Below are 26908 nucleotides of genomic sequence, written 5' to 3'. Positions count from 1 at the left end.
TTACGTCGCTGAGCTCACATCAACTCAACCTTAACCTTCTGTATGAAGCTGACAGAAGTCCGGTAAGAGTCAGCAGGTCAAGTCGACTGGTTGAAGTAACCTGGTGGTCTAAAAATTGCAATGAAACAATTAGGGACTTTCCAGGCTGCGTTCCTCAAAAACAATATAGATGGCGCTGTACAGATTTTCCTTCGTTTTACCCTCCAATTTCATGAATAACAGTTATATATATTTTATATCTTTGTTTTGGGTATAAATGACCCTTTTCATTACACCCAGGCACAATCACATCTTCCACCCATTATTATTCTGATCAAAATCATCATCATCATCACCAGCCCATTAACGTCCCCACTGCTGGGGCACGGGCCTTCCCTATGGATGGATAGGGAGATCCGGCCTTAAACCACCACGCGGGCCCAGTGCGGACTGGTGGTTATTAACGACTGCTGATGCAGCCGGGACCAACGGCTTAACGTGCCTTCCGAAGCACAGAGGAGTTCGAGATGAAAACTTTTTTCTTTTTTTGTGGTCACCCATCCTAAGACCGGCCTTTGCGAAAGTTGCTTAACTTCAACAATCGCAGACCGAGCGCGTTTACCGCTGCGCCACCGAGCTCCTCAATGATCTGATCTGATCAAAATAAATAGAAGCAATATAGGTAGCAACATAATTATGTACATACATAATATGTACGTAAGAAACTTTTATTTTTATATACGCTTCTGCCATACATTGTATTTTTGAATAATTATGTACCCGAGTAATGAGAAAATAGGTAATTATCCCGTTTAAACTCGACTTATTTTTGGGGATCCTGGAAAGTCCCTCATAAAAAAAAATAAGAGAAAATAAAAAATAGAGATCATAAAAAAAAGAGTTAAGAAATAAGGGAGTAGAAGTAATAAATGTCTTTCTTTCATTCATCTAAAAAAGCAACGCTTATTGCGTTTACAAATGTCAAATAGTAATAATAGTGTATTTTTTTTTAGATTAACTGCTTCAATATACATGTCCCGTTTAGACCTTCTAGAATTAAAAAAAAAACACAGTCAGTGAATGTGATTATTATTAAGCTTAATTATTTCTTCTCCAATAGTGTAGAGGGCAGCTCGACAGCCTTTATTGCCGTGTGTCGAACATTCCCACCTTAATTTTGTCCCTTTTTTGTTTTTTCTAGGATAGAATGTGTATCCGTCAATGCTTAAAATTTTCCTTCCCTTTTTAGATAAGACGTATCTAATAACTAAAAAAAAGAAATAAACTTGTGTTAACATATTGTATAAAATAAAAAATCATAAGACGATACGATTATGTCTTATGCTCTTAAAATGACATAATACGTACTGGCAGAAGTGCCACGTAGGGATTTATAAAATTCTGGGGGATTCTTGTATAAAGATCGTATCCTGTCCTATGATTGGCTAAAATTTCAATGGATTTACAGGAGTTTCAACCAATCACAGGATAGTTTTTCTATATGTCAATCAGGATAAAGCCTCAGGATGCGATTACGAAATGTTGCTGCACAAACCCTAATTGATGTCTCCAAAAAAAAAAAAAATTCGTTATTTCATTTTATTTAATATTTACCAATCCTAATAAATTACTTATATGTATTTAACTGAAATGAACAACTTACGCTCATGACTGTAACCCAATTGGGATAGTCAGAGGTACTTCCATTGAAATTGAAAATAACAATATAAACATATTGAAAAAGAAAAAAAACACAGATACTTAATTATAGTTAACACAATCATAATATATGCATTTCATTACTTACAAATTTATATAAAAAGTAAACAGAAAACCGGTCAAACATTTTAGTTATTGTAGGCATAAAAGAATTATGGAAAAATAAAAAAAAGGATTACTTAACCCGGCGGGAGTGTGGTGAAGAAAACTTACATATGGTATGTGGCGGGGTATGACATACCCCAATACAAATCCGCATTTAAAATAGTTTTTTCAATGAAATTACATGAAATGAGAGGTGTATATTATATTTTACATTTATTTGCGTGGAATAAAAATGAAAAATTCTGTATATTTTACATATTTTTATTAATTAATCGAATGAGATCGAGAATACTAGTTTTTAGTAACAAAAATATCATCCTCTTTTTTAAAAATCACAAAAAAAAACGAGTTTTACTTTAACAAAAAAAAAACCTTGAAACTTAAAGAACATGAGATCTTAGACCAAATAAAAATATAAAACCTTAGAAAATAGGCTAGAAACACCTTAGAAATTTTGGTCAAAATCAGCACAATTTTTGCAAGAAAAAATTGCATGTTCTAGGCATATGGCCTTTCCACACCCCGTACATGCGTATTTTGTTTTGCGATCTTTGTTGCGTGAGCAATCTACACAACGAGTGTATTTTCCAGGTTCATTTTGGACTACTGGGCGCTGCGGTACATTAATTTGAGAAGAAATTTTCTGGCGAATACACACAGGAATATTTTTTTTATCTCCTCGTGACTGCAAATGCGTATACACCAAACTTAATCCCAAATTGCGGAGAAATTCTGTACGTTTAGTCGTTTTGTTGGCATTTTCTTGAAATATTATGTTAGCATTGATACCTGCCATATTTAAAAGTCCATAGAAGATCGTCATTGGCCAGCGTTTGCTATTGCGAGAGACATCGTAAGTTGCGCTCAGTTCATCGACAACATCTACTCCAGCTTTCGTTGAGTTATAGAAAGTAATCATTTCCGGTTTTCTCTTATCTCCAGTACTCTCATCAATTTTACCGTCGTGGTGAAGAGTGGACATTGCAATTACCACTTTATTCTTTTTAGGAGAATAGGAGACTAAAGTGATATCTTTCTGGAAACCAAACGTCGAACTCCCTGGTTGCTTTCCGGTCTTCAAAAAAGCTGGTGGAATGCATCGCTTGTTTTTGCGCACAGTTCCAATGGAAGTCAGTCTATGTTCTTTCAACAGATGCATCATTAATTCGTGACTGGTAAACCAATTGTCAAACGTCAAATTGCGTTTTGACTTCGATATCGGTTGAATCAACCTATCCACCACATCAAAAGCGCTGTTACTTTGATTGTACATCCCTACGGGCTGCCTTCCTGCATATACCTCTAAATTCAAAACGTAGTAAGATTTAGCATCAACAAGTGCTTGAATTTTGATGCCATATTTTGCAGGCTTGCTTGGAATGTACACTCGAAATGGGCAGCGTCCCCGAAAGGCCAATAACATCTCGTCAATGGTCATATACTCATGTGGAACATAGACTTCTTGGCATCGCTGTACAAATTTATCAAAAAGCTCTCTAATATGAGCCATATTATCTAACGCTTTTCGTGCCTCTCTCGTAGATTTATCGTCAAAACGAATACAACTTTGTAAAAAATAAAATCGTTGCAATGACATGGTAGTATGAAATATGTCGACTCCTGTTCCATCTGTCCTCCATAAATCTTGCAGGCTCTGACGGCTTGACTTGATTAAACCAGCAATGTATAATAACCCAATAAAAGCATCGAGTTCTGAAGAGGTCGTTTCTTTCATAAAATATAGTCTTGAAGGGTCCTTGCAAAGTAGTTGTCGTCTCAAGATTTCTTCGTTAGTGTGCACTAATATAATCCCCTTCATTTCCTCTGTAAAGAATATATTCCAGCACTCACCTTCAGTTTTTGCATCTTTCGCTATACCTTTGGCTCCAGGGTGCTCATCAAGAATGTTTTCTGACCTAATTCGTACATTGGTACGGGGAGCTTGCTTGAACCACTTCTGGCCATCTTTAGATTTATAGTGAGGTGCATGGGTGCTTACTGTAGAGCGACGACTTGTCCTCAGAGCTAAAAGAGGGATATTATCGTCCGAATCCCATTCACTGCTCTCTTCATATTCCAAATGTATGTCTTGCGTATCGGATTCCTGTTCATGTTCACTGCAATGATCGGATACTTCCGACAAGCTGGCTTCATCTGAAGAATGGTCTAAAACTTCATCTAGCAATGACGCAAGTCTTCTTTCACCGCTTTCTACCGACATTTTTATTTATAACCTAAAAATAAAGCAATAATTAGCTAATAAAACTAAACCAAGCGCAAAATAAATTTGTCACAAAACGCATACACCAAGAATGTGGCGGGGTGTGACATACCCCACAGACATTTGCACGCGTGTATTCCGAGCGCTGGCCGGCGCAACACTGCGATCACGCCACTTTCCCCTCCCGCAACCCCTCACCTCCAGCTACACAAAGCCGCTAAAATGTAACATCGCAAATTAAAATAATATAGCGATTTGAACTGCACCTGGGGTATGTCACACCCCACCACACTCCCGCCGGGTTAAGCATAATTTTCAAAACAATCGTATAGTCAATGAGCGATCACACATGGGGCCTTAGCCAAGGTGCAAACGATTATGACAATCGACAGTGATAAAAAATTATGGACATGTCACTTTATTTCATTTTGACTGATCACATTTTACCGCTGTTGATTGTCATAATCGTTTGCAACTTGGCTATCGCTCCAGGTGTGAGTTATGAGATCAATCGATGAGACTAAGTTTATTTTAGGTTTGCATGGCTTTGAGGGAGTAGGGACCCTAGTCTAATTCCTATACCTTACCTAGATGGCGTACGTATAGCGATTCAGTATAAAACGTAAATAAATTAGTCCTTATACATTGTTTTAAGTTTACGCGGTTATTATCATAATCCCGTGATCATGGCACTTACAACAGTGTCGAAATATCGGGAGTCTCATATTCCTACTTTAAACACGGTAAGAACCCGTTATTATGTGTTTTAAATTAGTCTTTTTCTCATTTATCATTATTTCTGACGCTTCATTTTATTTGTGCCGCAAGAGGTAAAATAATAATGTGTTTTCTTTAACTTATTGATTCAATATACATTCCCATACAAAATTATTTACTAAGTTTCTGTTTTTTATGATACAAATAAACGTAAATAATTTTAGAAAACTTTTTATATGTAGTCTCTCTGTGTAGTTCCGTGCTTCGGAGGGCACGTAAGCCGTTGGTCCCGGCTATTAGCCGTAAAAACACCTCCACCAACCCGCAGTGGAGCAGCGTGGTGGAGTATGCTCCATACCCCCTCCGGTTGATTGAGGGGAGGCCTGTGCCCAGCAGTGGGACGTATATAGGCAGTTAATGTATGTAGTCTCTAATATAAAGTAATAAAAAGAACGTTTAAGTAGGACGTTGTCAATAGCATCAGATTCAAAGCAAACCTGAAGAGAACAGGGGGTTAAAATGGCCACAACGAAGCAATTCATCTAAGAAAGCAATATTGCAAGTTGACTTGCGCATATAAAAGAAAGTGCGCAATGCAAACCAATGTCAAATAGCAATATTGGTTTCTTAGATGAATTGCTTCGATGTGGCCATTTTAACCCCCCAGGAAGTGTCAATCATCATCATCATCAGCCCATTAACGTCCCCACTGCTGGGGCATGGGCCTTCCCTATGGATGGATAGGGAGACCGGGCCTTACACCATCACGCGGGCCCAGTGCGGATTGATGGTTATTGGTGATTGCTAATGCAGCATGGAGCAACGTCTTAACTTGCCTTCCGAGCCACGGAGGAATTCGAGATGAAAACTTTTTTTTTTGGTCACCCATCCTATGACCGGCCTTTGCGAATGTTGCTTAACTTCAACAATCGCAGACCGAGGCGTTTACCGCTGCGCCACCGAGCTCCGAGGAAGTATCAATATAATTTTTAATTGTTTGTAGGTTCTCTAGACCTTGAAGTAGTGGTATAAAAGGTGGAGAGCTCATTTAGCTTAGCTTATTTATGACAATAAATATTTCGATCACCGAATGGTGTGGCTACACTAACGCCATCTACTGTCGCCGAAAATTACATAGCGAGGGTCCCAACACCCTTAATCATGGATACGTCAAAATAAGAGGTAGAAGGGTGATTATGATAATTGCAGACTCTGACGATATTATCTTCGAATGTCGTGACGCTGGCTCTGCAGCCCTTACTGTGGTGGGTGGAGCACATCCACCTGATCCTAGGCATTTGCATTGCCGATTTCCTTGCGAAGAATGTATACTCTCCTATTTTCAACAATTTACTGCCTCGACGTTTAGACTTCACAAATGACACTGGAATAAAAAAAAACATAAGTGTATTTGAAGTAAAATAAAAAGATAGTTTTTTTTAATTAAAACTAGGTTTGCATTAACACAATCTCAGCTGATAGCAAGTAAGGAGGCCCTAAGGTGGTACATGCTTACGTGGCGAATTCCAATTCATTCCAGTTTTGAGGAAGAGTTTATAAATAGACCTTGTACATAATTCAAAAAAAAAATCATTTTACTGAGTAAGTTACTGGGTGAGTTTCTGTATGAACTCACTGTCAATGCGTAGTAAGATGGATATATGATAAACCTGTCTTTACACATATATTGAATAATAATTATAAACGCAACACACACACATAACACGCAGGAACACAGGTTCCAACAGGAAGCTCGGTGGGGTGTGGGTATTACCCCGATCGGGACATAGTGGAGAGCTCATGTTTAATTAGGAATGGAAAAATAAATATTATTATTTAGAAAAAGAAGTATTTTATTAATTAGGTGGGTATATACCTACTTGAAAAGTACACTACGCTGCGGTTTTTAGCACCTATGCAAAGAACAAATTCGCTTTTAAAGGTTCGTGATTATGATCATTTTTTAGTTTGATAATCTCGTTGCCTAGTGTATGGATAACAGCACAACATCCTTTATTGTTGTGGGTCGAACACGTCCATCTAGTTTTGAGTTTTCCTTTGAATTGGGAGCAAAATGTGAAGCCTCCGACGCTAATCATAGTCTTGCCTCGGCGCGACTGAACGAAGGTAACTGAAAAAAAAAAAAAAAACTATGGAAATATCAGGTGTGCTATGCTATATAAGGAATGTCAGTGACACTGTAATGAAAACTTTGGGAGATATTTATATGTATGTATTAAACAAATAGAATCCACTTTACAATAGTCAATTAGTGATTATGTCCATTTGATATTTTGATAATTTCTTTATCAAACGTCAGTACCACTGCCGTGCACCCCTTATTGTTGTGTGTTGAACAAACCCATCGGCCTCTGAATCCTCTCGTGATCTTCTTATAAAACGTATAGTTTCCAACCTTGAGCAATGGCTTCCCTCTCCTAGATTGAACCATATATATCTCTGTGGAATTTTAAAACTTAAATTATATAAACGTAAGCTGACTCACCTCAACTCAGAGATAAGTCAATTAATCACAAAAATACGTTGTTGTTTTTTAAAAGCATTTGCAAAAACGAATACAAATACTGTGACATTTTTTTTTTTACTTTTGATGGGTTTGCTCTTAGCCCCAGACTTGCCCGAAGGCATTGACGAGGCCGAAGCTCGCCCAGAAGGTGCCTGTTCACTCTGGCCTTGAAAGCACCCGGGTTATATGCATTCGGAAATACAGAAGACGGCAGTGAATTCCACTCCCTAGCAGTGCGCATAATGAAGGGCGATGCGAAGCGCTTTGTGCGAATAGTTGGGATATCCACCAAATAGGGATGGAACCTGGCCGTACGTCTGGAAGTCCGAAGATAAAGGGGTTGGTGGAATAAGCTCGTGTAGATTGCGGGTACACAATTAAAACTATACATACAATTAGAGCAAAGCCTCAGAAAAAATGCTTCCTTTTATTATCTTCCAACAGAAAATGCCTATTACCCTCGCAGTGTTACATCGTTAGATGACGAGAGATTTTTTTTTACAGAATATACGTTGTAACAGTATAACCAAATTGTAGTTTAAAATGGTTTAAGTCATATACAATATTAATACATATATACATTATTAAATCCTCATTTCATTTCATTAGGCTAATAAGAATAAAAAAAAAATTGCCAGTAACAAGTTTCATTTGCTACAAGTACGGTCGAGAGCATTAATATATATACACTTTGGTACCTTTTTAGACAAATTGAACTGTAAGTCTCACTAAATGTCAAATATGTTAGTGCGACAGAGTCCTAAAGTGGGTACATTATAATGCTCATGACTATACTACTTAATTATGAATATTACGAATACGGGCAAAAGGAAATGGCTCAGCTTGTGCTGTGATGGAGCCATGCTATGGCGCCATCCAGCGCTGGTTTTCAGTAATTTCCTCTTCCTGGGATATTGTGCGGAAGTAATTGTCAACGTGGGCTAGAGGACATTAAATAGAAATATACAGCAGCTTTAGGTAGAAAAAACAATAACATCAATGATTAACATCAGGCTAATGATTATGTGTGTTTGTAATTTTGAAAATTTCTCCATTGTACATATGTATCGCTGCACAGCATCCTTTATTCATATGCGTTGAACAATACCATACAGTTTTCCATCCTCTTGTGATTCTCTTATAGAATGTATAGTTGCCAAGCTTGAGCAACGGCTTCCCTCTCTTAGATTCGATCATACATATGCCTGAAAAAGATAAAAAAATAGGTAATTATAAATTTAATATTTCTCATGGCAACAAAGTATGAGAAAAATTCTTTTAGAAATACTTTTCTTTTTAAAAACAATAGCCTGAAGCCTCTCATTACTATGAAAGGACTAGATGTAAAAACGTAATATATAGTGCGAACGAAAAATCCATACATACTTAGCTGGTGAAGAAATTAAGGATGGATTGTGTAAAGAAGGATATATGTGTGTGAAAGGTGTGAGTACTGAGATGACAATCAATCAAATATACTACAACAACAACATATATATACATATATATATATGACAACTGACAGAATAGAATGGAAGAGGAATACATGTTTTGCTGACTCCACCTAGAGTAGTATAGGGGATAGGGGATGATGAAACTTAGCTGGCGAGGAGTGGATGTATATACTATACGGCTGTGCCTACCGCTTCGGGGATACAGGAGTGATGCTAAATCTAATATAGCCTACAAGATCCCACTGCCAGCAGTGGGGAGGCCTTTGCCCAGGCAAAGGCCTCCCCTTCCTCTTTCCATTTTTCGCGGCCCTGTACGTACTCCGGCCAGTCCCTCCGGCAAGCGTCCAAGTCGTCACGCAATCTCTTTCGCGGTCTACCACGACGCCTGTACCCGTCATAAGGCACCTAATGCGTGACGATCCGCCCCACCGCTCAGGGTGCATGCGACAAACATGTCCGGCCCAATCCCATTTGAATAGTGATGCTATGTTAGGTTATAGTACAAACTATTCATGGCAAATCAGTTATTGTCAATGTTAATTTCTCTTCAGATTGGATTAAATTGATTTAACATAAAATCAAAAATCGTTCACTTTCTATATAGATCATCAAAGAAAATTTAATTAAAATCATTTTTTATTTGCATGTTATCTATTTACTTAACCCGTCCAATGTACAGCCCGGCCGAGGCTCAGAACCCAAATGTCCAGGGGTTTTAGGATACCGCAAGAAATTTGAAAAACGGTCGCCATTTTTCGACGATTGACCGGGCCGTTATTTTTTTCATTTTTTGTTTGGATACACACATTGATTGAACTAAAAAATAGTTCCTAATGAATTACTCACTCATTTTGACACATAAAAGTTAAATCCGAACGTTTCCAGAGACAAAAAACAAAAGGGAAATGGCGCCTTTTTCTTTCGAGCACCCGTGTACATGGCGAACGCGCGGGGCCTTTGCACCTTCTGAGCCACCGAGTGCTCGCGGGACAGTGGACGGGTTAATGAAGGGAAGTGGTACGACAAACTTTATTTACAGTCCCAAAGCCCACATAAAAATACATAAATATTATACAAAAATATCTACGTTTCCAAACAAGAATAAGTAATTTATCTTTATACACTGAAATAAGTGTATCTGGGTCGTTCTTCTTTTTTATCGACAATAAAAAGACATTTTCCCAATTAATCGGACTTAACATCTTTAAAATTATAACGGCAATAAATATTTTAAAACATCATATAAAGATCTGTCCGTAAAGGACTATTTAGTGGTTCTCTTTATCTTGGTAACATACTTTTCTTTGCAGGCGCATTCCAAAAAATATTGTGACAGAGTGGCCCTTTTCATCGGAGACAGCATTTCAATATACCACTCTGTCACAAAATTTTGTGAAAAACAATGAAGCTACGTTAATAACTAAATGAGGAACCGATTAGTATTTTGCTTGTATTTTGAGTATAATAAGATAACTATATTTTTGGACAATGGAAACATGAAATAAAATTCTAAAACATAACTTATTAAAAGCAGTACGTAAGACAGATCATTGTCGATAAAAAAGAAGAACGACCCATCTATGTTTTACTTTATTAATATATTAAAATAATTAATGTAAAATAATATTAAATATGTAGTGTCTTTCATTACTATAGAGGTACTAGATAAACTAGACATACTTAAACCTTACACGTCTAATCAGTACAACTTTATTTTAGTTCAAAAATGGTGCAGATTCATGTAGACATCAACTAATTTTATTTTAAGTTGTACCTGTCATTTTCTTATCCACCGAAAAGGAAAGAGACGGGTAATCGACAGGCATAAAATTTATGGAACACACGGCAAATTTAGGCACAAATCTAAAACAAAACAACCCAATAAAAATTTTACATTGGCCAATAACCCGATAGACTTAAGTTGCAAACGGTTTGCATACCAGCGAGATGCCTTTTTGATTCGCCCGGGTTATTTATTCAATCACTCATTTTTTTATAATTAACAGCTAATCCGTCCCTTTTCCTTTATGATGGATAAGAAAATGATAGGTATAACTTAAAATAAAATTAGAAGGTGTCTACAGGAATTAGTTTGATTAATAATACATCATGTTTCGGACAGTAGGCGCTGACGACATAGCGGTCATCCCGGTTTCAAATCCCGTCCGAGACAGAATTTTTCGATTTAATTTCTTTTATGTGATTATGATTGTTTGAAAATTTGATAATCACATCATCAACCATATGTATCAGTGCAGAACATCCTTTACTATTATGTGTCGAGCAGTTCCACCTGGTTTTAGATCCGCTTGTGAACTTCTTACAAAATGTATAGTCGCCAACCTTGAGCAACGGGTTACCTCTCTGAGACTGAACCATACGTATCTCTGAAAAAATTACAAAAAAAATGAGATTTATACTAAAACATAGTACTAGAAACTCTACGTATCCAGATATATTCCTTTCTTGAATATATCTTTTCCTTTTTTTGATATATATGATTTAAGTTTCCTTTGGCAATCTACTACGATCTGGCCACGACATATATACCGATCGACCGATTGACCGATCGGTATATTATCGAAACCTACCATATCCTGTATACCACCTATGTAAAACTGTGACTTGCAATAAATGATTATGATTATAATTACTCGATTCCCTTTCTTTTTCAGCGGATAAAAAAATTACAGGTATAACTTAAAACAAAATTAGATGATGTGTACAGGAAGCACCCTTATGAGTAAAAAAACATAAAATATTACCTAATTTAACATTTTTATTAAAACGGAACTTATTTTTACTGCGCTCTCGTTAAATGGTCCCGTTACAGGAGAATATTAAACATTATACCAATCAATGTTGTGACTACTAATTTAAAAAAGGATAACAAACCAAATAATAAAAATCAAATTAATAAATAAATCAGATCATCAAAGAAGGTGGTAAAAATTGACAATCACGTGGGACTTTACATTAGATTGGCGAGGAACGGATGTATGTACAGTCATGAGCAATAGAATGTAAGTACCCACTTTAGGACTCTGTCGCACTAACATATTTGACATTTACAGTTCAATTTGTCAATAAAGTTAATGTGACATGGTACCAAAGTGTATACATATTAATGCTCGTGACCATACACATACAGGGTGTTAGTGACATCGTAACGAATACTCAGAGGGATGATTCAGACCATGATTCTGAGTTAATATCAAGTGGAATTTTCCGTCGCAAAATTCATGTTATTTTTTTAGTTTTTTTAAATTATTTTCAATTCTATACTTTTGCGATGGAAAATTCCACTTGATATTAACTCAGAATAATCAGCTGAATCATCCCTCTCAGTATTCGTTACGATGTCATTTACACCCCATACAAGTACCTACAGTAGCCATACAAGTAGGTATGGGTGTTAGTGACACTGTAACGAATACTGAAGGGGATGATTCAGACCATGATTCTGAGTTGATATCAAGTGGAATTTCCTGTCGGAGAAGTCATGAAAATTTTAGAGCTTATTTAAATTATTTTTCGTTCCATACTTTTGCGACGGAAAATTCCACTTGAAATCAACTCAGAATTATGGCCTGAATCATCCCTCAAAGTTTTCGTTACGATGTCACTAACACCCTGTATATACATACACGTATATATTTTCTTTTGACAAGACTCATTCTTCTTCTTATCGTGTGGGCTGCGAGGTGGATAACCAACCAACTTCATCAACCCTGGTGTCAGTTGTGGCCTGATCTTAAAATTGATCAATTCATGATGTGTTCCACCATTTCATGAAATGGCCATATGCCAACTTAATTTGACCATATCTTTGAAACGTCAACGTTTAATGATATTTCAATCAACGTTTGGACATATTATTAATGTAGACGGTGTCCATGCTATGTGGTGTAATAAAAATGTGAATAGTCGATTAATTTCTTAATGCTCCAAATTATTTACTTAATCAATATTAGCGATATGAAAAATTGTACAATTACCTTGGTTCATCGATTATAATATCAATCATGTTTTAAATATAATCGACACCAGCGCCACTAGCGGTGGATAATGTTACTAATTTTACGATATGATTGCCAACGTTTGGCCATATCATGAAGTAATCATGCACTGTTCTGTGTTCATTGATCTGGGCAAACTACATCAAGATGTGGCCAACGAATAATATTCTATTTCATGAAATATGACCATATCATGAAATCTTCTATCGTGTGGATTGTGAGGTGAATTACCAACCCCATCAACCCTGGTGTCAGGGTTATTACTGAGCCGCCATAGGTCCCTGACATGACTCATGTAACGACTACGTACTTACATCAGTAAGTAATAACCGGGACCAACAGCTTAACGTGCCGTCCGAAACACGGATCCTTTTACTTTTTGGACAATCAGGTGATCACCCTGTAATGTCCTAACCAAACTAGGGATCACAAAGTGATTTTTGTGGTTTGTCCCCGCCGGGATTCGAACCCGGGAACTCCGGATCGTGAGCACAACGCTCAACCACTGGACCACGGAGGCCGTTATATCATGAAATGATCGGACACATCATGAAATGATCAATTCTATGATCTGGCCACGACATATATACTATATACCTCTGCCTAGCTTTAAAGGATAGACGCGTCACGTCATGTTGTCATTAATGATTATGATTGTTTGCAATTTTGACAATGTCATCTTCAATCGTTTTTATAGCTGCAGTACAACCTTTATTGTGGTGTGTCGAGCACACCCAACGGGATTTAAGCCCTTTTGTGGTTTTCTTATAAAACTTATACTTTCCAATCATTAGCATTGGGTTCCCTCTCGGCGATTGAATCACACGTACTTCTGTGAAAGATTAAAAATTCCTATAAGTAACTACTACATTTGATAATGAATTCGACGCTTCTAGATATGAATAATTTGTTTTTGCTATATCTGTAATTAATTACTCAAAAAAAGGAAAGGAAAAAGCAAGAAGAGAAAGTAGCATTAATGCTACACCGACAAGAGCGTGGCTCTTAAATTGACGATGATGAATTAATTACTATTACTTGTCACATATATAAAAAATATTAAAACTGTAAGTAAATCTTTTAATATAAGAAATATAAAAACATTAGTCGTGGGTAATTTATTTTTTACGAATGGAAATGCAGGGCGGAATGACGTCAGCTGGGCTAACCTTGAAATGTTTGCTGTAAATTTTGAACATACCTGGTCTTCTTATACCATACCATGGTTCTGTAGTTCACTGGCTTGCTTACTAAACGGGGGGCACCGGTTTGAACCCCAGTAGCTCCCCAGTAACTTGCATCAATGCGCGTTAGAGATTCCGATGTGGTAGTAGTTTTACAGCTAGTTACATAATATTTAATTCAATTTTTGACGTTCAAAAAGCGCTAACTTTGTAAGCAAATTTTTAAAAATAAATATTTTTGTTTTTTTTTAATTTGAGTTATTTTATTAATTTATCTAAGTCCAGTTTTTACTGACACAGTTGGCTCGACTATTATAGACGGCGATAACGACTACCTACTAGTCTCACAGAAAGCTAGGTTAGAGTAAGTATATCGTACTGAACCTTTTCATGTTGTACTAAATAATATCATCATCATCATCATCACCCTATTAATGTCCCCACTGCTGGGGCACAGGCCTTCCCTATGGATGGATAGGGAGATAAAGACTAAATAATGTAATAAACCATAAGTCCACAAATGTTTCGTCAAAATACAAACCGAAATCAGCAACAAGCTTGGTCATTATTCGAATAGCCCGCCCGGATCATTCCTGGCTCAAACGTACCCATCAAACTGGCAGCATTCCCACGCTGAATTGCCAGAGAGATACGCTGAACCAGAAATGAACCGGAGCGAGGGTCTTGCCCCTTTTCCCGCAGACGCTTCCCAAGTTCCCTAATAAAAGACAAACTAACCAGACGAATAAACTATAACATTATAACATTCATCAAATCTACAGGTTAAGTAAATGGACCCCGTGAGAAGCGGCTTAACGCTAGGGAGGTGATGATGGCATTTGAATGAACTTTTATTGAAACAGCCGTGTTTTTCTATTGCGCGAAATATTTATACAGTGAAGCTTTTGTTAGTTTTCTCTCTCTCTATTTAAGAGCTGCGCTCTTGTCGGTAGGGTATTCGCCATTCCTCTCTTCTTCCCGCCAAAACCTTCACCTCCCGATACGACACGACCTGCACCTTCTCTTTTATTTGTTTTATAAATGTTATCCTAGGTCTACCCCTTCCTCCCTTCAATTTTTCCTTCTATAATGTTTGTTATAAATGAATCGTGTCGTATCAGGTGGCCAATCATATTTCCTCTCCGGTTCTCTATAGTCTTTGTTTTGTTAGTTACGTAAGAAAAAATGTAACTTTAGTCAAAATAAAAAATAATAAATAAAAATAGTTGAAATAATAGTAAATAATAACATAATAACGTAACAGTAGGTTGGTAATAATAGTAAATAGTTGAAGCAAAATTGACTATATAGTATATTATATACATATAATAGCCAAACTGTAAAGATAAACAGATTTAAGCAACTAGAGTTAAGTTAGAGCATGATTAGCAACTGTTAGCAAGGAAGACGTAAATTAAGATTACTTTGTAATGGAATAAAAACGCACAACATCGATGAAATAAAAAGAATCCCCCTGTGTCCATCCCCAAAAAATAAATGTAGAGTAGGAAGTAGGTATGTAAAGAATGAAAGACGATGAATGAAAGTGCGAGAGGCATAAAAGTGAGAACTGGTACGGTAATAGAGGAACAGAATGAAAGAGTGCACCGCGTAGGGCCCTATTGCAGGCAGAATAGAAATATATATAGAAAGTAAAGCTATGTATGTGATTGAGAAAGTCCCTGCCTAGCCTGTGCCGCAGGGGTATAAGAAAAATAAATCCGACCAAGTAGTTAGTACTATACACGGCAAATGTACTAAGTTAAAGGGAACAAAATAATACCGACGGAAATGATGTTTATTTATGATTTATGTAACGTCTTAAACCTAAATAAAGATTCTATCTATCTATCTATTTATTTCTATTTATAGATTAATGATTATGATGTTTTATAATTTTGACAATTTCATCTTTAATCGTATGTATCAATGCAGTGCATCCCTTATTGTGATGTGAACAGACCCATCGGGTTCGAAGCCCTATTGTGATTTTCTTGTAAAATTTATACTTTCCAGCCACGAGCATTGGATTCCCTCTCGAAGATTGAACCACACATACACCTGTGGAAGATGAAAACTTTCTTATAATAAACACATTCAATACCCAGTAGTATGGTGAAATGCTACACCGACAAGAGCGTGGCTCTTAAATTGATGATGATGAATAAGAAATTCGACGGTTCCAGATTATTGCTATATTATCTTATAATCTTTATATCTGTGTGTTAAAATATAAAGCCAAAATCCAAACGAAGTAAAGTTATAAATAATTAATGGTACCTAATATGAGTAAAACTACATTTCTATTTCAGAAATTATTAAAAAATAAATAATTATTTTTCGTTGTGTGTTTTATTTTTATTGTCTTTGTTGTTTAAAGCAATCAAATTGTTGTTTAAAAGAAACAATTAATATTTGTAATAAAACTTTTTTTGTTTATATATATTATATCTATATTATTTATTATTATTATTAGAGATTTCTTCCAACTAACCTCGCATAGTGCATACATAAAATCACATGTAGGAAAGCACAGTATTTATTTACACATAAATTATTAGGTATACTAGTTAGAATAAATTCATAAAATACAAGATAACAAAAAAAAAAAGAATTTGTTGATTTATTTTTAATTTTTTAATGATTATGAAAGTTTGACATTTTGACAATCTCTTCATCGACTGTTTGTATCGTTGCACAACATCCCTTATTGTTATGTGTCGAACACACCCATCGGATTAAGGACCCCATTGTCTTTTTTTTGCAAAACGTATAGTTGCTGACCTTGATCAACGGATTCCCTCTCTTAGATTGCACTATACATATTTCTGTGAAAGATTACAATAAAAAAAATATGAAAAATTATTTAAATATTTTTTAGCAGAGCTACTAGGTCGCATGTCTTTAAAAAAATAAATGGTTATGAATATAAAAAAAAATGTTTACAAATATCATCATTATCATCGACTTACCTAATCTGACGATGATTTTAAGTGAACATCTGTACTATTTACTTATAAAATGGAGATAAACCATAACACTTTTTTATTACAGAACCGCTGAGAAATTGCAGCTGGGACACTTTGCAGTTTGGTTACAGTTCAAGGTCATTAGAACTTCTTTCATAATCTGGGTTGTTACCGACCTCGTAAACCTTGGTGTCAGGACATTAGAACTTAATGGTTATGAATGTTTGCTATTTTCACAATTTCGTCGCCTACCGTGTGCACCACAGCATTGCAGCCCTTATGTGTTGAACAAATCCATCGGGTTTTAAATCCTGTTGTTACTTTCTTATAATATGTATGCTTGCCAACCTTGAGTAACGGGTTGCCTCTCTGTGATTGAACTATACATATCTCTGTGAAAGAGTACAAACATTAAAAAATAGTATAATTACATTAAATACATTTTACAAGAGATTCTACGTTTCCAGGCAAGAAATAAGTCGATTCTTTTATATAGGTATTGATATAATCTCAGTATATTTTTGCACAAAACAAAACTGTAATACAAAATACAAAAAAAAATACAAATCTGTTCATTACAGATTACAAACATAAAATATTGTATAATCCTAAAAATATTATGTATAATATCACAAATGAAACGCAATATCATAAGAACCATAAAACAATTTTAGTTTAGTTTATAGTGTAAACTGCATGCAAATATCACAAAAACTCAATTTTTGTTCGAGAACATTTAAATATAATATAATCTATTTCTTACATAATTACATAATTAGCCGTATCGCCCTCAATAAAGGTCGAGCCAATTGTGTTAGTGAAAACTGCACTCAAGATAAATTAAACTCATTGGTGTTTAACAAGAACTGAACTGTGTGATGACATTTATAACAGCGTTAGAAATTGTGAAACGTTTTTCCTTATTATAACTAAATAAATGATTCCGAAAAAATACATTAAAAAAATTGCACTTTTTGTAGTGCATTTGGGGTATGACTGTGATTGTTTGACATTTTGACAATTTCATCTTCAATCATGTGTACCACTGCAGCACAACCTTTATTCAAATGTGTCGAACAATACCACAAAGTTTTAGATCCTCGTGTGAGTTTGTTATAAAATGTATAATTGCCAACCTTGAGCAATAGTTTTCCCTTCCGAGATTGGACCATGCATATATCTGTAAAAAAATATAAAATACATGAAAAAAAAATATAATTTTAAAACATCGTTAAGGACTTTATTATTATGTAGATTAGTAGCTGTTTTTCATACATTCGGGCTGGAATCCAGCCTCGACTGTACAGAACTATAAATGGTTGAATAAGGCCAGGCGCGCACTACGAGTTTTTCACCGCGCGGCAGAAAAAAACAGCGGCATAATGTCGCACTGTAATACTGTACCAAACAGTTTAAAATTGTATTGTGCGCACTTGACAGCAGAGCTACCGCAGCGGCGCAGTATTACAGTGCGACATTATGCCGCTGCCCTTATCAGCCGCGCGGCGAAAAACTCGTAGTGCACGCCTGGCCTAAGAATTCGTAAAAGATACGATAAATAATGGGAAAGTACTATTATTATTTTTATACGGGGTAATTATTATATTTCTTTTTCTATTATCTCTGGTTGAACTAGCAGTGCGCACGCAGATAGAGAAGCACTGGCGCCAAGCCGGTAAATAATAAAAATATACGAAACTGAAGACTATGTATTGTAATTTAAATTTGTTAATAAAAAAAAGTAGACTCAAGAGATAAAATATTTATTTGTCATATTTTAATCTCTTCTTCTATCGTGTGGGTAGTGAGGTGCATGGACCCCATCAATCCTGGTGTCAGGGGTATTATTGAGCCGCCAAAGGCCATAAATAAAAAATAATAATAAGTTAAATATTTTAATCATCACAGAATATTTTATTCACAGAAATATTTACTATTTTCAAAGGGCAAATGGAATTCCATATCTGCTTACCCTGAGTTTTTGTATGTAACTATGCATGTATGTATGTAATGTTGGGTTCACAGCTGCTTACACGTGTTGAAAAGGTGAAGGATTTGGGAGTGCTATTTGATAACAACTTAACTTTCCGTGACCACATGAACGAAGTGGCGGCTGACAGCTATCGCAGGTTAGGTTTTGTGTTGCGTAATGCACGTGATTTTCATGATCCCCGTGTCATCAACCTAATTTACTCTGCCCTGGTCAGGAGTAAGTTGGAATCAACTTCTGCTATATGGAACCCTCATGAGAAGTCCTATATTCTTCTCCTGGAAAAGGTACAGAAAGCCTTTCTCCGATTCCTATATAGAAAAAAGTATGGGTACTATCCCTTCTTGTACCCAACAAAATTTTTATTGGGAATGCTCGGGCACAACTCCTTAGAGACGAGGCGGAACTGCGAACTTATGAGCACAGTGTGTCGCATTCTTCGCGGCGGTATTGATTGCCCTGAACTGGTGGAGCACTCGTGTAGGCTGTTCGTTCCGGACAATTACAAGAGAGCACGCAGCCACCAGCTGTTGGCTGTGCCGCGTGCGCGCACTGTGTCTCACGCGAATTCACCTCTCATGCGTGCTTTGCGTCTCCTTTCCGCAATGTTGGAATCAACACCACATTGTGATGTGTTCGCTGACAGATGGTGGAGTGTATGGAGAGAGTGTTTGGCTTTTTGCGAGAAGATTTGTTAATTAAATTTTTTTTTTTTTTTATTGTTTTTCATGTTCATAGTCTTATTTTTCTTTTTGTTTCTTTTTTCATTCATTGTTTATTTTTTGTGTTATATTAGTTTTTATATTGTCTTTTTTTCTCGTCATACAGCGCATTGGATTACACTGTAATGTTGTATGTAACTTTTTATAAATAAATAAATAAATAAAATAAATGATGATTTATACGTATTGTTCTGTTCAATTAGTGTTTGTGTTTGTTTGAGATTCTGACCATTTCGTCATTAATCGTATATATCACTGCAGGGCACCCCTTGTAACTGTGTGTTGAACAAACCCATCGTGTTTTGAATCCTCGACTACTCGACTTACAAAAAGTATAGCCGTGAAACTTGATTAATGGCTTTCCTCTCTGTTATTTCACCCAACATATATCTGTGAAATTAAAAGAAGAACAATTGTTAGTGAAATCGTAACGAAAACCTTGAGGGATTATTCAGGACATGATTTTAATTTGATATCAAGTAAAATTTTCCGTCGCTTAACTATGGAACTGATAATAATTTAAACAAACAATAACATTATCATGAATTTTCCGACTGGAAGATCCACTTGATATCAACTCAGAATCATGGTCTGAGTCATCCTTAAGTATTTGTTACTTTGTCACTAACACCCATATGTACTTGTCTGGCTATAGTATGTACTTTTATGGGGTGTTAGTGCAGTGGCGGATTTACCAGTAGGCTGAGTAGGCTGAAGCCTAGGGCGGCAGATTTTAGGGGGCGGCAAATTTGGCCCAAATTTTTTTTTGTCTTACAGAAGTAAAATAATAGATGTAATACCTATACACAAAGAAACAAGTGACAAGAGTTATAACATTTTAGTAATGCACAGTATACTGAACATTCTTACGTCTGTACGGGCTTCAACCGAACATATTTTGCTAACTTTGCGCCGTGTTTTTGGTAGCGCTGTGCACTCGACTATAATTAGTATCGAATTTCAGAGGTCAGTAGGGGCGGCAAAATTTGAATAGCCTACTGGCGGCAAATTAGTAAATCCGCCACTGTGTTAGTGACATCGTAACGAATACTGAGGGGGATGATTCAGATCATTGTTCTGAGTGAATATCAAATGGAATTTACCATCGCATAGAATTGAAAATAATTAAAAAAAAATGCGACGGAAAATTCCATTTGATATTAACTCAGCATCATGGTCTGATTCATCCCCGTCAGTATTCGTTACGATGTCACTAACACCCCGCATAAATAGATAATGGCAACTAGTAGGTACACTCAGTGTCTCAAGACGAAAGTCTTTGACCAGTGCATATTGCCAGTGATGACTTACGGCAGTGAGACGTGGCCGCTTACTATGGGACACGATCTGACGAAGGTCGCGGGAAGCCGCTGGATGCGGGCAGCGCAGGACCGATCGTCGAGGAGATCCTTGGGGAGACCTATGCCCAGCAGTGGGCGTCGTGCGGCTGATAATGATGATGAGTAGATACACATTATCCGTTTCCAGAAAAAAATCCTTTTATTATTAGCGGGAATAAATTACTACTCTAATTACTACTATTATAATAATTAGACGCTTACGAGGTTTTTCCCGCATCTTACTGTCAAGACAAGAGAGTATGGTTTAGATCGTTTACTATCATTAGTAATAACAACAAATTATTGGACCAATAATAGACTGTATCTAGAATAAGGAATAACGTACGTACAGTACGGCAACTCCCCGCTCTCAGCTCCGATGAGCTAGGTTTACCTCACCCCCTCGGTCATTATTTAGTCTTCAATCGTATGGGCGTCAAATGTCTAACACATAGATGCGCGTGTACGATAACGTCAATGTGGACCGTCTGTGTATAACGAGGTTTTTTGTATAAAGTGTCCAAGGTGTGCTATACCATGTCTGCATTCTGTCCATGTGAAGTTTTCGTTCTACATCTCGTCGGAATCAAACTTTTTGCATTAGATTTGATCTAAATGTAATTAGTTTTTTAAAACACATTTTATTTTTCCTTAAAAAAACTACTTTATAGTTTTTTATTAGTAGTATGTTATTGGGCATTCTAGACCATCGAAGTGAAGGGATTCGCGAAAATGTTATTGGGCATTCTAGACCATCTTCGTTCAGTCGGATCGCTCGAGCGCCAACGCGCTATCGCGCGCGCTCTCGCGGATCCCTTCACTTCGATGGTCTAGAATGCCCAAGAACATTTTCGCGAATCCCTTCACTTCGATGGTCTAGAAATACCCAATAACATCGATGGTTCTTAATATTACGATCAATCGGTTAGCAACTACAACACTCACCAGTATAGCTCGAGTCATCATGGGATTTCATATCACTGTATTTAATATCACAAGTATAATATCACTTAGAAAATTATTTTGGTCTGTCCGTGTTCGAATCAAGTTTTTTCCTGTAAGTCAAATTCATTAGCAGATTGCTTCATGTCTCTATACAATTTGCTGTCCTGTCATCCAATACCAGATTGGCTCAACGATCTCCAGAATTATGACATAAAGTGATAATATAATTTGAGACTCACAAAGTACCATACGAAAATATCAGAAATTCTATCCAGATTGGCGCGAGTCGTCATTGAATTCAAGAACAGCTTCGGTCCTGTCATTTAATACCAGATTGGCTCAACGATCTCTAGAATTATGACATAAAGTGATAATATAATTGAGACTCACAAAGTGCCATACGAAAATATCAGAAATTCTATCCAGATTGGCGCGAGTCGTCATTGAATTCAAGAACAGCTTCGGTCCTGTCATTTAATACCAGATTGGCTCAACGAACTCTAGAATTATGACATAAAGTGATAATATAATTGAGACTCACAAAGTGCCATACGAAAATATCAGAAATTCTATCCAGATTGGCGCGAGTCGTCATTGAATTCAGGAACAGCTTCGGTCCTGTCATTCAATACCAGATTGGCTCAACGATCTCTAGAATTATGATATACTTAAAGTGATAATATAATTTGAGACCCACAAAGTACCATACGAAAATATCAGAAATTCTATCCAGATTGGCGCGAGTCGTCATTGAATTCAAGAACAGCTTCGGTCCTGTCATTCAATACCAGATTGGCTCAACGATCTCTAGAATTATGATATAAAGTGACGATACAATGTGTGACCCAAAAATTACCACAAGGATGTCAGAAATTCTATCCAGATTGGCGCGAGTCGTCATTGAATTCAAGATCAGCTTCGAACCTGTCATTCAATACCAGATTGGCTCAACGATCTCTAGAATTAGACATAAAAGTGACGATACAATGTGTGACCCAAAAATTACCACATGGGTGTTAGAAATTCTATCCAGATTGGCGCGAGTCGTCATTAAATTCAAGAACCGCTTCGGTCCTGTCATTCAATGCCATATTGGCTCAACGATCTCTAGAATTAGACATAAAAATGACGATACAATGTGTGACCCAAAAATTACCACATGGGTGTTAGAAATTCTATCCAGATTGGCGCGAGTCGTCATTAAATTCAAGAACAGCTTCGATTCTGTCATTCAATGCCAGATTGGCTCAACGATCTCTAGAATTAGACATAAAAGTGACGATACAATGTGTGACCCAAAAATTACCACATGGGTGTCAGAAATTCTGTCCAAATTGGCGTGAGTCGTAATTAGATTCAAGGACAGCAAATTGTAATAACATAATGAATTTGACTTACATGATATAATTCCCATAGCGGAAGCTTTTTCCTAATAGTGTGATCAATTAATTTAACGATTTAAAAAAGAATAAAATCACTCTCTAGCTCACTTGTCATGCCCGGTCAAGGCAAAAATCTATACTGAATTACATTACACATTACACAGATTGTGCCTCGTATGCATTGAGGAATGTGGGCTATACTATACCATATATTATATCAATCAGGTATCCTCTGACTCGTGGGAAACTTTTTAATAAACAACTAGTTTCAGTTACTGACTTCGCTTGATAAATTATTTTTATTGCAGGGTACAGGTTTACCTACAATACATTATGAAGAAGGTGAACAAGTTTTCACTTTTGATTCATCATGCAGAATCAATGCTTTGCGTTTACTCAAATATTGTTATGTTTTTGTTCAACTGTAATGATGATGGTGATTATAACGTTCGACTTATTGTTCGATTCAAAGCAGGTTGAAATAAGGTTAATATTATTTAAAATATCAGTATTGAAACGTTGCACTCCTTGTTCATTACAACTTAGGTACCTACCTAATGTACAACTAGATCGTGATTACATAATCATCACAACCAGTATGCAGGTATATTCATGATATTCCTCTTCGTAAGATTATCGTTTATATTCAATGTACATAATTTAGTCAGAAAAAAAATGTATGTAGAGAATCGAACTTGTAACATATACCTACATTGAACATCAAACTCTTAACCACTGAGCCATCGTCGTACTGCGTCATCGGAAATAGGTGTAAGTTTACGTCTGTGTAATAAATACCTAATTAATATGAATATGCGGTGTATCATTTTACAAAGTGTTGCGACTAACTCGTTTGTTCGTGAGAATAGCAACTAAGCATTTTAGCGATGACTACGCGTCCAAAATGCAAAAATTTGAAATATGCAATGCATAATCCGTTATTGTCTTGCATTTAAGGTTTTATTTTGCATAATTCAGTTTTGCACGGATTTGTATTGTTTTTCTATAAAATAGGAAAAATCATTAAACTTTACTCATTCCTTTGATCGATTCCCAATTGTCCACAATTGTGGTATCCTCATCCGTGTTATTTTCATCTTCAGTGCTTTTCTTCAAGAAAGTTTGTTAAAATGTTAGTAAGTATTTACATTTACTTTTAGTTTATGTATTATGTTGGAGTTTTTTACATAATAAATTTACACAACATTTTAAATACCATGTACCTAACCGATTTCTTAATTTTCAGGTCTAACTACGAATATTCATCCGGTTCGGACTCCCAACTGCCGCTGGCGCCTACGTCTGCGCTAAAAGTGTTGAAAAAGAAGCCTGCGAGCAAGAGGAAGCCGGCGGAGTCGACCCCAACGCCTACTAGGTAAGATTAATAATATGATTATCTTTAATCTTGTGTGCTTTTGAGAGAAGTTAATAGTGAGACAGTCGTGCCCATCACTGGAATATTAAATAGGTACTTTAATATCTATCACTTTACTTTTATTTTATTCGAGATAATTTTACGCTATTTGCAAATACAACTTACATATCCCCTATCTCTACCCTTTTGACATACATGCATAATTATATGTTATGTTATGTATCTTGATTAATAGTAACAAAAGTAATATAAAAATAATGTAATGGGTATAATGAGCGTTCTAATTGGAAATCGTAGCGCACGGCGGTAACACTTGCATCGTTTCAATATAAACATTATTGTTACAGTTCTAAAAAGAAGTCGCGTTCGAGCGCCAACGACGAGGCAGGCGCGACCGCAACGTATTCATCGAGGTATGTAACAAAACCTAATTTTCTACATATTTTGTCTACATTATTAATTTTATAAATAGGAAAGATTTGATTGTCAAATTGTGTATTTGGATCGAATGGACTCCGAAACTTACTGGATCGATTTGAAAAATTCTTTCACCATTAGAATCTTACATTATTTCTGATGAACATAGGCTACTCGTATACCTATGTATTTTGTTCACCCGAGCACCCGTGCGACGCCGGGGCGGACAGCTGGTTCAATAATTGTGTAGATATCTTTATTACACTCCATAATTCATTATACACATTACGAACAATATCATTATGATGAACATAGTTCAAAATAAGGTGACGGAGACGTTTGTGCAGCTATTCCTTTGTTCCTTTAAACCTATATAAATTATTACTTATTCGTATTTTTCGGTTTCCAGTACTGGCCCTGGAGGACTCTTCGGGTTTGAGACGGGAGCAACTTCGGGGACGTCGAAGTCTGCAGTGCTGCAGACTTATTTGACCAGCCGCGTCCCCAACGGTCGAGTGCGCCGGGAGCTCGTCAACCAGTCTGGCGAGTACTATATAGAGTTCCGGGTGTATAACACCGAGAAAGCTGTTGCCTCTAAACCAGATCAGCGGTGGAAAGAGGCTGAAGTTACTCTTAAAGTAAAGTTAGATCGGGGGACTCCGCAGTGGGAGAAAATGCAATCGTTTATGCAGCGGATTCATAATTTATTTGAAGATTGTGAGCCCGTCTTCATAAGTGAATAGTAATAAGTACCTACTACTCAGGTACTTATTACAACCTTTTCTCTCACTGCTGCTGTTCATTGATATAACTTCACTTTAAGATACTTAGTAGTTTTTTTCCACTGAATTTTCAACCAAATACCTATGAAATTATAATTGTAAATCATACATTCATTGTGTATATTGCAATTTTATGTCGTTAGCGTATGAAAGGCGAGGCATTTTCTTTGTATATTTAAAGTATACTTATCAAAAATGGTGTTTTGTACAGTTTGTAAAGTCTCTGTAGATCGTGTTCATTGGATGGGGCATTTACGAAGCACTAACCATAAAAATAAAAATATTTCTCCTTTTAGCGACGGGATTGAATTAATTGAGTCCGCATTTCGCAACCGAATAGCTTCATACAGAATATTATCACCAGATTTGGATGGTCATAATTCTTTAGATCGGTTTCTTGATGATATAAAAAATAAAATCAAAACATTAATTGATTTGTCTCTCAAGGAAAATGACTGTATAAAACTCAATTTTGAACATTTTGCTGTTTTTCTTTTAGTAAAAAATGATTCTCAGGAAATAAAGTCTTTTGGAACTAAAAATTATACTCTCTATAAAAATTATGACTTTGATAGTTTAATGAACAAAGTGAAAATTAGTTTGATGAGAAAAAAATGTGAATTTCAAGAACGTGATAGTGGTTGGACCTTCTTACATAATTCCCATTTAGAATTGAATATTAATAAATATCAACCATTAAGAGGGTCAGGTCACATTGATTTGCCTGCACCAATCAAAGCCAGAAAAGCGTGTGTAAACATAAAAAACGAAGACAGTTTTTGCTTTTTGTGGTCAGTTACAGCTGCTTTATACCCAGTTAAATCTCATCCTGATAGAGTATCGTCATATCCTAATTTCAAAGACGTTTTAAATGTAGAGGATATATCGTTTCCAGTTACTTTTTCAGACATAGCTAAATTTGAAATTAACAACCCTCAAATATGTATTTTTGTTTACGGTTTAAAAGATAATAATACAGTTATCGGCCCTCTTTACAAATCTGAACCATTAAATAAAAAAGTAATTCATCTACTGTACCTACAGGAAGGTAATATGTCACA

The 26908-nt window shown here is 36.2% G+C and overlaps 2 protein-coding genes and 1 long non-coding RNA gene across 3 annotated transcripts; 1 reads left to right on the top strand and 2 right to left on the bottom strand.

Annotated features, from left to right (window-relative positions):
* Positions 1-1739: 1739 nt before the first annotated feature.
* On the bottom strand, positions 1740-4176 carry LOC126370056 (piggyBac transposable element-derived protein 4-like). Its single transcript, XM_050014703.1, has 2 exons — positions 4137-4176; positions 1740-4037 (listed from the first exon to the last, which is right to left on the bottom strand). The coding sequence occupies exon 2, from the start codon at positions 4022-4024 to the stop codon at positions 2249-2251; it is 1776 nt and encodes a 591-aa protein (XP_049870660.1). The 5' UTR covers positions 4025-4037; positions 4137-4176; the 3' UTR covers positions 1740-2248.
* Positions 4177-7660: 3484 nt separating this feature from the next.
* LOC126370181 (uncharacterized) lies at positions 7661-11105 on the bottom strand. The gene is made up of 2 exons (XR_007566832.1): positions 11016-11105; positions 7661-8473 (listed from the first exon to the last, which is right to left on the bottom strand). It is a non-coding gene; the product is annotated as an uncharacterized LOC126370181 (long non-coding RNA).
* Positions 11106-23344: 12239 nt separating this feature from the next.
* LOC126370134 (uncharacterized) lies at positions 23345-26315 on the top strand. Its single transcript, XM_050014883.1, has 3 exons — positions 23345-24648; positions 24996-25061; positions 25475-26315. Exons 1-3 carry the CDS (start codon positions 24437-24439, stop codon positions 25806-25808), a joined length of 612 nt encoding a protein of 203 aa, XP_049870840.1. The 5' UTR covers positions 23345-24436; the 3' UTR covers positions 25809-26315.
* The last annotated feature ends 593 nt before the right edge of the window (positions 26316-26908 follow it).

Source organism: Pectinophora gossypiella, chromosome 10 (genome assembly GCF_024362695.1).
Source record: "Pectinophora gossypiella chromosome 10, ilPecGoss1.1, whole genome shotgun sequence".
Classification (NCBI taxonomy): Eukaryota; Metazoa; Arthropoda; class Insecta; order Lepidoptera; family Gelechiidae; genus Pectinophora; species Pectinophora gossypiella.
The sequence above is the reverse complement of the archived record's forward strand: the minus strand, read 5'-3'. Positions and strand labels throughout refer to the sequence as shown.

Excerpts from the sequence above, each read along its gene's own strand:
- LOC126370056 (XM_050014703.1), bottom strand. The coding sequence starts at position 4,024 with ATGTCGGTAGAAAGCGGTGAAAGAAGACTTGCGTCATTGCTAGATGAA.
- LOC126370134 (XM_050014883.1), top strand. The coding sequence starts at position 24,437 with ATGTATTATGTTGGAGTTTTTTACATAATAAATTTACACAACATTTTA. Across the intron at positions 24,649-24,995 it reads TCGACCCCAACGCCTACTAG|TTCTAAAAAGAAGTCGCGTT; the intron begins GTAAGATTAATA and ends TTATTGTTACAG. Across the intron at positions 25,062-25,474 it reads ACCGCAACGTATTCATCGAG|TACTGGCCCTGGAGGACTCT; the intron begins GTATGTAACAAA and ends TTCGGTTTCCAG.